General features: G+C 46.5%; 1 protein-coding gene across 12 annotated transcripts in view; it reads right to left on the bottom strand.

The window, feature by feature from the left end:
- Positions 1-13606, bottom strand: part of TNFRSF19 (TNF receptor superfamily member 19) — a 124677-nt gene that overhangs the window by 59318 nt on the left and 51753 nt on the right. For all 12 annotated transcript variants that reach the window (XM_043530840.1, XM_043530810.1, XM_043530814.1 and 9 more), the window contains 2 exons: positions 13315-13493; positions 1433-1518 (listed from right to left, as the gene is read on the bottom strand). In XM_043530840.1, the coding sequence (XP_043386775.1) occupies positions 1433-1518; positions 13315-13493 (265 nt within the window). The remainder of the gene's footprint in view (positions 1-1432; positions 1519-13314; positions 13494-13606) is intronic.

The following is a 13606-nucleotide window of genomic DNA, read 5'->3' as shown; positions in this document are numbered from 1 at the left end:
AGCCAGGAATAGCTTGAATAACTGTGGTTACCACCGTAAGGGTGAGTCCTAACTAATCTAAGGAAAAAGTTTGTTTTCGTTTTTTTGGTTTTGTTTAAGGGCTAGAGCAGGGATGGGCAAACTACAGCCCGTGCACCGGATCCGGCCCCTCAGGGCTTTGGATCTGGCCTGCAGGATTGCCACCCCTGTGGCACCGCGCCGCTCTGGGAAGCGGCCACACTATGCCCCTGCAGCCCCGGGGTGGAGAGGGGCACGGGGGGCGCGGCAAAGCGCTCCGCACGCTGCTCTTGCCTGTGGGTACCTCGCCCAAAGCTCCCATTGGTGAGGAACGGGTTACCACGGCCAATGGCAGCTTCGGGGGAGGTACCCATAGGTGAGGGAAAGACGTGGAGCCCTGTGCCCCCCCCACCCTAGGGGCCGCACAGAGACTTCGTTCTGGCCACTTCCCGGAGTGGCGTGGCATGGGGCCAGGGCAGGCATGCAGGGAGCTTGCCCTGGCCCCGGTGCATGCCGCTGCCACCCCGGAGCCACTCTAGGTAAGTGGCACCGGGCCAGAGCCTGAACCCCTCCTGCACTCCACCCCCCAACTCCCTGCCCTAAGCCCCCTGCCTGCACCTCACACCCCTCCTGCACCCCAACCCTCTGCCTGAGCCCCCTCCTGCACCCCACACCCCTCCTGCACCTCAACCCCCTGACCTGAGCCCCCTCATACACCCTGCACCCCTCCTCTGCCCCAACCCCTTGCCCTGAGCCCCTTCCTGCACATCTCACCCCCTCCCACACCCCGCACTCTGCCCCCACACCCCAACCCCCTGCCAGCAATTTCCCCACCCAGATGTGGCCCTCAGGCCAAAAAGTTTGCCTACTCCTGGGCTAGAGTAACAGGGAAGTAACTATTAAACTAAACTACTCTAGATAAACTAGTTCAACACTAAACGAGCTAACTGTGACACTGCTGGGAACTCAGTCTCAGGCTGAGGACACTTGAGAAGGAACAGAAGGGGTCACGTTGCGCGTGCTAGATGAGGCGCCAATGACGCCACGAGACGGGGACTGTGCATACGCAACCCAGACGGTCACTGCTGCTGAAATTCTCTGATTGAAGATGCAGGGACACACCAACACCTGAAATGGAGCACCCACAGTTTGAAGAAGAACTCGATATTTACAGAAAAAGACAAAAAAAATTAAGTCATCCATGTTTTGTTGCAGGATTGGGCTGAATCAACTGGGTTTTGGCATACTATAACACAGCAACTGCACTGAAACAAAGATGTTTACTTTCTTGGTAGCAAACTTGATTAAAGAGAAAGCAAGTGGGTTAGTTTCAGCCATGAAAGTACACTTAGCTGAGCTTTCTAGATAAAAGTAGGAAAAAATGTACAAGGCCAAAAGTTGGTCCTGTTCTAATTTGAACACAATGAGCACTTACAGTGAGGTTCATAGGGAGGAGGGGGATCTCCACAAGGAACACACTCCATGTCTTGAAAGCCACCAAGCTTCGTCTTCCTGTAAAATCTAGAAGATAAAAGAACAGCTTGTAATTATTATTTTTTTTATTACAGTAGAGTCTTTACTCCTGGGGAAATTCTGCACTACTGTGCGTGTGTAGAATTCATGTCCCCCACAGATTTTTTTTTCTCCATAGAAAATACATTCTGCTAGAGAGGTGTTGCAGTTTCTCCTTTAACCCACCAGGAGCTATTATGGCACCAGAACAGAAGGCAGCTGGCTCAGCCAACCCCAGAGAGGGACAGGGAGAGGCTGCGTTCCTCACACCTTCCTGCCGGTGCGGCCAGATGAGGAGGCATGGAATACGGTGCGGGGACAGACAGAGCAAGACATGCTGGGAGGTCACAGACTGGGACTTAGAAGGACTAGTAGGGGTGCAGGGACACATAGGGACAGGGGCAGATGTGGCTGACTGAATGGGGGAGGCTAGGGGTCAACCAGGATCTGCATGGGAGATGCTCTCCAACTCCCTGATAATTACTCCCCTGACCAAAAGAAACCTGTTCCATACTTCTCCCACCCATACCCAACAACCCTCCAGATTCACTCCCAGGCTCCTGCCCAGCAATTACTTCCCTCTCCCTCAGATCCTCTGTTATCCCTGACTCCCCCAAGACTTTGCACTGCTTCTGAGGGGTACGGGAAATATGTTTCTGTATTGAAGTTTAAATTAATTATTACTCAAAGTTCTGTATTAATATGCTTACTAAGGAATCTATTTGTCAAAACACATTTCCTGAATCTTTTTTGTTGTCTGTATTGTTACAAATATACTTGCTGTCAGGTATTTTGAAATAAATTACCGAAATAATTGAAACTGGTATGATTATATTGTGTTATTTTGAAAAAATATTCAGACTTTTGCAGCATTTTAAAATATTGTGTGCAGAATTTTTAATTTTTTTGGCAAAGAATTTCCCAGGAGTAGTGTCTGGAGGGTCTAACATTATGCTATGCACTGTACAAACATACAGTAAGAGACAGTTCTTGCCCTGAAGAGATTAAATAGAAAAGACAAAGTGGGAGAAAAAACAGAAGCAGAAAGGTAAAGTGACTGCCCAAGGTCACACTGCCAGCCAGAAGCAGAGTTAGGAATAGAACCCAGGTCTTCTGAATCCCCATTCACTGCACTAGCCGTTGGACCATGAGGCCTCTCTCTCTCAGAATAATATTATAATTTCTAAATTATTAGGTATAGTTAGTAGATTTAAAATAAATTTAGGAAAATTTGTGAACCTTTTAGTCCAAATAAATCATTCACATAAGAAATAAAAACTTGTGGAGATCAAATACATTTAGAGCTCAATGTCATATTTTATACAGAAACATAATAAACTCACATGCTGTGGAATCCTCTTATAGCCATACAGTAAAATCAGAATGGAATTGGTTAATCTACTAAGCATTTCTGTTTTAACTACAACAAACAAGATATTACAAAGAAATTAATATTGACAATATGTTCTGTACTGGATATGGACATTTTCTAGTTAGAGCTATAAAGCATTGTCTGGCTCAGAACTGGAGGACCACTTACAATATGGCTAGTTTGTATAATTATGTAGAATGATATAAGTATTAAAGTTTTTTTTTTAAACGGTTACTAACCTTTCCATAACTGTTGTTCTGTGAAATGTGTTCCTCATGTCCATTCCCATGTACGGATGTACATGCCACATGCACTGTTACCGGAAGATTTTTCCCTCAGCGGTACCTGTCGGGTCAGATCGGCTCCGGCGCCCCCTGGAGTCAAGCCTCTATGGCGCTGTACATAGGAGCCTGCCACCCCTCTCATTCCTTCTTGCCAGCAACTCTGACAGAGTGGTAGAAGGGTGGGTTTGGTAATGGACATGAGCAACACATCTTGAAGAACAATGGTTATGGAAAGTTTACTAAAAGTTTTTGATTCAAGTGCTTGCTCATATCCATTCCCATGTAGGTGATTTCCAAGCAAATGCAGGAGGTGGGTTTGGAGTCAACGACAAGCGGACTGTAGCACTGCTCTGCCAAATCCAGCATCATTTGTAGCCTGTTGTGTGATGGCATAGTGGGTTGCAAAGGTGTGGACTGAAGACCACGTTGCCACTCTACAGATATCCTGGATGCTAATGTGTGTCACGAACACCATTGAAGATGCTTGCGCCATTGTGGAGTGTGCCAACAATGCTGGAGCAGGGACTTTTGCCAGGTCATAGCACATGTGAATATAAGTAGTAATCCATGAGGAAATTCTTTGGGCCGAGACAGGGAGGCCTTTCATCCTATCAGCCACTGCCATGAAGAGCTGAGTAGTCTTCCTAAACGATCTGGTCCTATCTATGAAGGAGGCCAGCACCCGTCTAGCAAGTGGAACCTCTGCTCCTGGCTACTGGCAGGTGGCTTCTGAACCAGACAGGGAGGAAAGTGTCCTGGTTATTGTGGAGCTGTGACACCACCTTTGGGAGGAAGGCCAGGTGGGGGTGCAGCTGGAACTCATCCTTGAAGAAAACCATGTATGAAAACCTAATTTCTGACACACTCCTGGCCAAGGTGATTGCCACGAGGAAGGCCATCTTCCATGACAAGTAGAGCAAAGAGCATGTCGCCAAGGGCTCAAACAATGCCCCTGTGAGTCTCAAGAGAACAAGTTAAGGTCCCAAAGCGGGACTGGCTGTCTCACCAGCAGGTACAGCGTGTCCAATCTTTTAAGAAAGCAGCTACAGAGTGCGTTAGCAAAGATGGACCTCCTGCTCACGCTTGGGTGGAAGGCTGTGACAGCTGCAAGGTTCACACTAATCAAAAAGACACCGACAGCCCTTGCTGTTTTAGATGTAACAAATGTCCAGAATGCACAGTATTGTCGTTTGCATGGGCAAGATCCCTTTCTGTCCTGCCCAGATTGAGAACCTTTTCCATTTCACTAGGTAGGTGGCCCTGTTGGATAACTTTCTGCTACCTAACAGAAATGCCTGAACTGGACCTGAGGATGCTAACACTGAAGGATTCAGCCATGGAGCTTCCAAGCCATCAGGTGAAGGGACTCATGGCTCAGATGAAGGAGATGTCTGCGGTCCTGGGAGATCAGGTCTGGAAACAGCAGTAGGGTGATTGGTTTTTTGCCCAAGAGCTCCAGGAGCATGGTGAATCAATGCTGGCATAGCCAGGCCAGTTGTACCAGGATGAGGCTCGCTCCATCACCTTTGACCTTCAGCAGGACCCTGTGTATGAGCGAAATGAGTGGTCCTTCCAGGGGAGAAGGAACACATCTGCGAGCGAGCCTGGACTGTGCTTCTCAAAGGAGCAGAACTGCAGACACTTCCTCTTGTACCTTGTCACAAATCGGTCTATCTGGGGAGTTCCCCACCTCTGGAAAATGCCCCTCATGACTTCCAAACAAAGGAACCATTCGTGATTGGAGAAGGACCTGCTGAGATGATCTGCTAACTTGTTCTGGGCCCCCACAAGGTAGGAAGCCTCAAGGTGAATTGAGTGGATTACGCAGAACTCCCATAGGAGGGCTTCCTGACATAGGTGAGAGGAACGTGCTCTACCCTGTCTGTTTATATAGAGACATGCGAGACATGTTGGGGGGTGCGAGGCACGCGAGATTTTTTTAGAAGGTAAATAATCGAAAACACAAATTAAGCACAGGCACATAAGTACAACTACTTTGTTTCATCAAACCTATGTACTTATTAACATTATACATTTTTTAACAATTACTGTGATACACAAAGTTTTTAAGTTTTCAAGTTTTTAAGCTAATTGTAGTGCAATTTTTGATAAGGGCTGCAGAGCTCTGGACCCAGGCCAGGAGCAGAGCCCTGGGCTGGCTGCCGGTACCCCAAACCAGCAGGAGGGCTGAGCCGGGGCGGAGGCACGGATCCTGGCTGGCAGGGGGCTGGGTGGCTGGAACCCCAGACCAGCAGCAGGCTGAGTGGGGCAGCTGGCTGGGACCCCGGCTGGCAAGGGGCCAGCGGCAGGAACTCCAGACCATCCGTGGGCTGAGCGGGGCTGGCAGACAGAACCCCAGACCGATGGCAGGTTGAGCGGCTCAGCCTGCCGCTGGTCTGTGGTTCTGTCCGGTGGCTCCTGCCAGCCGGGGTCCCAGCCACCGGCCCCGCTCAGCCTGATGCCAGCCTGGGGTTCTGTTCACCCAGACAGGCAGCGGGCTGAGCGGGGCCAGCGGCCAGGACCCTGGCTGGCAGCAGTGTGCCAGTAAAAATCAGCTCGCGTGCCATCTTTGGCACACGTGCCGCAGGTTGCTGACCCCTGATATAGAACATCGCTGTTGTGTTGTCTGTAAGCACCAACATATACTTGCCTTCTAAGTGGGGCTGGAACATTTGGCAAGCAATGCACACCAATATGAGTTCTCTTTCACATTGATGTGTAGCATGAGCTCCTCCTGAAACCAGGAGCCTTGTGTCCTGAGGGCCCCTGGATGAGCTCCCCGTTCCAGTTCGGAAGCATTGGTGACTAGAGACATCGACGGTTTTGGTCTCCTGAATGGAACGCCTGCGCAAACCACCTCTGGGGGCAACCACAAGAGGAGAGCATTGAAGTGTGAGCACTTTATCCAGGCAGTCCTGGCCTGACTGGTACACTGTCGCTCGCCAGGCCTGAAGCAGTCTGAGTCTCAAACTCATGTGCTTTACCACATATGTGCACTATGCCATGTGCCCCAGGAGCTTTGGGCAGGTCCTCACAGTGGTAGTGGGATGTTTCCTGAGGTTCTCTATGATTGAGCTCAGTGTCTGTAACCTGGCTTCTGGTAAGAAGGTCTTGGCCTGGATTGAGTCAAGAACGGGCCCTATGAACTCAAGCCTTTAGATGGGGATAAGGGTCAACTTTTGTGCATTCAACAACAGGCCTAACCTCTGGAAGGTTGACAATATTAATTGAATGTGTGCTTCCACCTGACCTCTGGACCAGCCTCTGACCAGCCAGTCATCGAGGTAGGGATACACCTGTACTCTTTGTTTTCTCAGAAAGGCCGCAACTACCACGAGGCACTTTGTGAAGACCTGAGGGGCCATATATAGGCTGAAAGGCAATACTGTGAACTGGTAGTGCACCTGCCCCACAACGAATCGCAGGAATTGTCTGTGGTCTGGTACTATGGATATGTGAAAATATGCATCCTTCAGGTTGAGGGTGACATACCAGTCTCCTGGATCTAAAGAGGGATAATGGAGGCCAGGGAGACCATGTGGTACTTCAGCTTCTTCATGAATTTGTTGAAGTTTTGAAGATCCAGAATGAGTCTGAGACTGCCATTGGGGATTAGGAAATATCAGGAGTAAACCCCCTTCCCCTTAACTCCAGAAGAACCTCCTCTACTGCTACCACTTGCACGAGCATTCGCACCTCCTCAATTAGAAGTTGCTTGTGAGAAGGGTCCCTGAAGAGGGACGGGGAGGGAGGGCGAGGAGGGGAAGAACTGAATTCCAGAGTATATCCTAGTCCTACCTGCGTAGCACGCAGCAGTTTGAGGTGATATGGGCCCATGCCCCGATAGAAGTGGGATAGCTGGTCCACAAAGATAGTGGATCCAGGTATAGCTCTGATAAGCCATCCTTGGGTGCACCCTCAAAACGCCTGCTTGGCACTAGCCAACTGCCTGGTGGGCCCAGATCCCTGGGTTAAGGAAGGTTGGGGAGGAGGCCTCCTTTTGTAATTCCTGCATTGCTTCCTACCATAGTCCTGCCTCGGTTGTGACTGGTAGAACCAAGGTAATGGTTGCGGTTTGAAATGTTTTCTCAGCGGGGCCAAGGTGTGCAGATCCAAAGATTTCAGCACAGCCCTGGAGTCCTTCAAGCTGTGCAGCTTAGCATCTGTTTGCTCAGAAAATAGCACTGTGCCTTCAAAAGGCAGGGCTTAGATAGTCTGAGGCACATCATGAGGGAGGCCCAAGGCCTGTAGCCAAGAGGATCTTCGCAAAACAACTGCTGAGATGGCTACGTCCAGAGACACCTGCAGGGACGCCTTGGCCACCGCCCTACCCTCCTTGACCAAGGCTAAGAATTCTGCTCTGGACTCCTGGGGCAATAACTTTGTCATTGCCCTAGTATTAAAATCGTATTGGCTAAGGAGCACCTGTTGATTTGCAAGGTGAAGCTGGAGCCCCCTTGTAGCATAGATATTCCTGCCAAAGAGGTCCAGCTTTGGGGACCCCGCTGCCCTTGTCACCCTTGCTCATTTGCTTCTGAGACTACTAGGTACCCAGGAGGGGAGGAATGTAAAGATATTCAAACCCCTTCAGTGGAACAAAGTATTTTCTCTCCACCCTCTTTGCCGTAGGGTGCAGAGAGGATGGAGTCTACCACATGCCTTGACTGGTTCTAAAATGGCACTATTCAGGGCAGGGCTACCAAAATGTCCACCAAGGTGTGGGAGGACTCTGAAACTTCCTTCACGTGGATCGACAGGTTTGGGCAACCCTCTTTAGCAGCTCCTGATGGGCCTTGTGGTCAACTCAAGTGAGTGCCCTTGAGGTTCCTGCACCCACCTTGTCCGGTGAGGAGGAAAGAGGATCCTAGGACCAGTACCGGTCTTTGTTCTTGTCCATTTGCTTCTGATGGGTCCCTTGATACTGGTCCCTGAAGCATGGTACCTGGCTTGGTGCCTTGGTCCAATCCCAGCATCGCTAGAAGAGGTGGTGGTGGCGGGGCTTTATTCTCCGAGGCCACCAAATAGGGCCTCCTTGACTGAGTTCCTTGGACCTGATGAAAAGCCCACGGAGACCAAAAGGGCCATTGCACTGGCATTTGCCATTGTGCTGGCCAGCCTGTAGGTGGGAATCCTTGGTTCATATCATCCATTCAGTACAGTTGGTGCAACCGATTCCGGCTCCTTCTTGAGGTATAGGACTCAGGCTCTGAGTCTGATGCCAAGGATTCACTATGCGAGATGACGGCGGGGCGGTGCCGGATGTTGCCTGCAAGCGGTGCTGGGCTGGGGGAGACCGATGCTGCTGCCTTATTGCCGGCTTTCCTTTGGATGGCACCTGGGGCATCAGTACCACAATTGTCCTTGCCTCTGGTGCTGGCTCGTGTCTAGATGATGTTACTGGGAGGGGCATCAGATCCCGTGTTGCCTGGAACACCTTAGTTGCGGACAGGAGCGCCAGCCCTGCACTCCTATGGCTCTCTGTCGGGAGAGACTCCAATAGCACTGGACTTGACAGCTCTCTCTCTGGGCTGGAGTCAATGGTGCCACAGCAGCAGTCATTGAGCCAGAGTGGCCCTGGGTGGATCTCACTCTGCCAGAGTCCTTATGACTGGCAGGCTTTGGGGTAGAGGAGTGCCCCTTGTCTGTTTTACGCTGTTTCTTGCGCAGTACTGGAAAATGGGAGCAGCGCTGGATGCTCTCCTGCACGGACTTCCACTATACTGGTGAACTGTGGAAGTGCTGGGAGCCATGCGACGCTGACGAGGAGTCTCTTCTCAGTGCCGAGGAGGCTGGGCTGCGGTGCCTGTCCCTCATGGAAGCTGGCACACTCCTCAAAGAGGCAGAAGTGCTCAGGGCCGAGTAGGGGTGACCCGGCTCCGAGGGATGAAGAGACACCTCCATCAGGAGGAACTTAAGTCTCTGCTCCCTTTCCTTTTGAGTCTGGGGCTTAAATCCTCTACAGATCCTGCAATGATCACGCAGGTGGGATTCGCCCAAACACTTTGGTTGAGTGGGCATCACTGAGAGGCATAGGCTTGTGGCAAGCCTTGCACAACTTAAACCCTGGAGACTGAGGCATGCCCCAATGCCGGGGTGGAAAGAACCCCATTAAGCAGGGTCCTACTCTAGACAAACAACTATTAACTAACTGCAAACACTGACTACTAACATTTTATAACTATTTACAGGAAAAAATACAAAGAAGTCCACTGGGGAGAGAACTTGCAGAGCAAAAACAAGCAGTTCCAGCGATTGTCACAGGCGGAAAGAAGGAAGTGAGGGGGCGGCAGGCTCCTATATACAGCATCATGAAGGCATGACTCCAGGGGGCACTGGAAACGACACAAAATATACCACTCAGAAAAACCGTTCGGCAATGGTGTACACAGTGTGTGCACACATACATGGGAATGGACATGAGCAAGCACCTGAAGAAGAACATGCAAAACCTTCAGAAAAGCAAGATGATTCTCTCAAACACAATTCTGTTGTGAACTGTACAAGAAATGAACTAGGAGGATGTTTATGTTACAAAACTCATCAAAGAATGAATGTGAAGTAGCCAAGTCACCCTATGATCCATGTTTCACCCTCACTCCATTCCCTTTTGTGCTGTCACTCATATCATATTTAAATTCTAGACTGTAAGCTTTTGGGGGCAGGGACCTGTCTATTTATTTATGAGGCATTTAGCACATCTGTGGGCATGGTACAAATAAAATAAGATAAATCTACAACTTGAATCTGTCACCCATGTTAGAGCTTATTCACAAACAAAGCATGGGGCACGGGTCACTTGCTGGGGGATTCTCTGCTCCTTGAAGTCTTTAAACCATGATTTGAGGACTTCAATAGCTCAGACATCGGTGAGAGGTTTATCGCAGGAGTGGGTGGGTGAGATTCTGTGGCCTGCATTGTGCAGGAGGTCAGACTAGATGATCATAATGGTCCCTTCTGATCTTAATATCTATGAATCTATAAGCTAAGTAAAGCAAGGCGAGGCAATACACAGGGTTGAAACATAGGGCATGAGGAGTAAGTTAGATGGCTGGGGTCAGCAAACAACAGGGATGGCTATGTGGAGGAACAAATGAACAAAAAATAAACAAAGAAAAAACTCCTGAATGAGACTTTAGGAACTTTGCTATTGATTTTGTGCACAGTGCTCAGATGCTAGCTACGGTGATGGGCATCAGGATACAATCTTAAGACAGATAAGAGAAGTAGCAGAGGCTATATGAGAACTTCCTAACATGCTTTTGAGACTTTGGTTTTAAAATAACCTGTGCCAGAGTATAACAGCATATAACACCTCAACAACTTATTTAGTTTTGTTTCAAGCCTTGTACTAGGTTTGAATCATGTAAGTTGTGGTTTCTTCAGAGCAACTTCCTGGATTAAATGTTTACTTTGATGTGACTAGCATACTTATGATCTATCTAAAATAACACAAAGTACTGATTGTACTGGCACCAAGTTGGTGATCACGTGATTGCCTACAAATCAGACATTTTTTAATATTTAAAAAAACCATTATCGATGAACCCATTAAAATAAAATATATCAACCGCTCAACAAACTAGTATGATGCTGTGATATGAACAGGGGAAGCACACATTAGATAGAATAGAAGGATGTTAAAAGCCAGGATGCAACTGCAGTACAGACCATTGCTGAGATGCAAAACTTAATTCTCCTTAATCATAGGCTAAACCATTTGGCTAGTTATGCTTTTCATAGTCTTTAAATTCGCCATTTTTTATTATGCTTAATTCCTCTCTCTTTATTTTCTCTATTGAATATATCTCATATTATTTAAACAACTGGAATTGTTGTTGCTTAGGCATTGCTAAGTGTTCCTAGAGGAAGAAAACTCACTTCTGGATTCACTGGAGACAGAGTAGGGATAGAGGTAAAAGTTTGCCCACTCTCTCAAAGGCACAGGTAGCCCACATCCCAGAGGTGCTAAAAAACTGCCTGTAGTTGGTATGGGTATGTGTGAAAGCCTAATTAGGAGCCCTTTAGTGATGGAATAAAATACATGACTCACAGGTAAGACAATGATCTGAATTGCTATACAATTGCCAAGAAGGAATAAAATGGTGACTTAGTCCTTGGCAATTATTTATTGTATTTATTATGGTAATGCCTAGGGTCACCAATCATTGATCAGGATCCTGAGGTACTAGGTGCTGTAAAAACAAATCACAAAAACAGCCCCTGCCACAGATATCTTACAATCTAGTTTTACAAATGGATGAGACAGATTGATAGTGTGGGACTAAGAAGATGAGACAAACTCAGCAAGGTCTGTGAAATAACCATAAGTCCCAGTTTGTCACTTGCTTAGTTAAAAGGAGATTCCCAACACTGATGCCATGTTGATGAATTGATCTGTTCATTTATTTGACCAATTCTCCGTGAATTTTGTCCAGATCCCTTAATGTTCAACAGTTGACAACCACCAAGATCACACTCACTGATTCATCAACTTAGTGTAAGAATAAGGAGGACTGAGCACAAGCCATCACCACCAGTCTTGAGTTAAAAATATTAAATATGAATAATCAAGGATGTGCAGTGGCCTAGGGGTAGCGGTGGTAAGCAAACAAATATTTTGGCCAGTGTTGAAGAAGATAAATCATATGTTCATAAATTCATGCCCAATAGTCCTAACAATCTAGACCTGATGGTAGCTATGGAATGAATCTGCACACCATAAGAAATAGCACTGTGATCCTGCAAAGACCTATACATGCACTCAACTTTACACAGAGAAACTGCATTGATCTCAGTGGAACAACTCACAGTGTGTAAACTTGAGCATGTAAACAAGTCTTTGCAGAATCAGGGCATAAATGATTAACATTCTCAGTTGCTATAATGACCACTTATAACTTATCAAACCTCACTCCAGACACTGCCTCAAGCTATACTGTATTAGGGAGGGGGGGGAATCAGGCACAAACAAGATGGGCCCCAACCCAAGTCACTCAAGTTAACAGGACTCTTTCAACTCATTTCAAGGGATCAGGTCTTATAAGTATAATTCAATCTCTCACTGTTGTAGCCATTATTTTTCAACATTCCCCCATTTTTTCATTCTTTGCTGCTGTAGATTGAAAACTTCTTGGGCAGGGAATCTGTAGCTTTATTACTTTTTAAAGCACAATGCATATACATATAAATAGTAAGTTTTACTCCTTCTTGGTAAGATTTTCAAATGGGTACTCTAGTTAACACAACCTATTTAAATCCTATAGAAATCCTATTTCTAGAGACCATGGGAATTAGAACTAGAAATGAGTATCAACTTTCAATCATGATAAGAAAATATATAGATCTAGTTCTTTCTCACTTACATTAAACCACTGCAGGTAATTCATAGTACACTCTGTAAATGATATCAATATTAGTGACTATATGCATTCATAGGACCAAATTGTGCCTTTAGTGGTGGGTGACATCCCATTCAAAGTAAGGAATACAGCATGCACAATGAGCACAGAATTTAGCTCCCTATTACCAAGTCTTAGGATGTAAAAACCTGATGACTAAACATATTTAATATTTTTCAGAAGCAAAAAAATATATCATAAATATCACAGTGATAATGAGACATGTTAGGGTTAACCCACAAATAAAATTTCAAGATTAAAGAGACTTCCTCAGAATTTCAAAAATATTTTTACTTCAGTGTTGGGGTGATAATATATTTATAATAATTTTTAAATTCGTTTGGAGAGGTAAGAGGAAGAAGTCAAATTGGAACTTATTTGCAGCTTGGAAATGTCTAATCAGATGTTGATTTCTTTAAGAAATAACAACAGTAATAATAATACTTAGCATTTTATCGCACTTTGTATTCAAAACACTGTACAGACATTGATGAACTACTCCTCACAATACTCCTGTGAGGTAGGTGGGTAAGTATTATTATCCCCATCTTACAAGTGGGAAAACAGATAGAAAAGTGAAGTGATTTGCTCAGGGCCATACACTAAATTGTTGACAATGTCAGAATTAGTACTCTGGATTTTCTGACTCCCAATTATGTACTCATTTCTCCAGATCACACAAACAAATAAATATTAATGCAAATTGTTTTAAATTTTGTATTTCAAGTTTCATCTACAGAAATTGACTCACCCTGGTAAGCAATCCCCACACACTGCATTGCTGGTGGCAGAACAGTTGGACTTCTGAAACCGGTTAACTACTGCACAGTCCAGACAAGGTTTGCACTTCTGAAATCCCCAGTCCTCCTTGAATCTGTTTAGCCTGCATGTCATGCACTGTGCATCCTCCCCATATCCAAAGCCGCATTCCTGCAGGGATTAACAAGCAATAGCAAGCTATTCAAACACTGAATGTGTGAATAAGGAGAGACTTCTGGGAGCTTAATTATTACTGAGAGTTGGTGTTTCTAGAGACAAAAGCC

Source organism: Chelonia mydas, chromosome 1 (genome assembly GCF_015237465.2).
Source record: "Chelonia mydas isolate rCheMyd1 chromosome 1, rCheMyd1.pri.v2, whole genome shotgun sequence".
In the NCBI taxonomy this organism is placed as follows: Eukaryota; Metazoa; Chordata; order Testudines; family Cheloniidae; genus Chelonia; species Chelonia mydas.
This window is presented reverse-complemented; position numbering and strand designations above follow the sequence as displayed.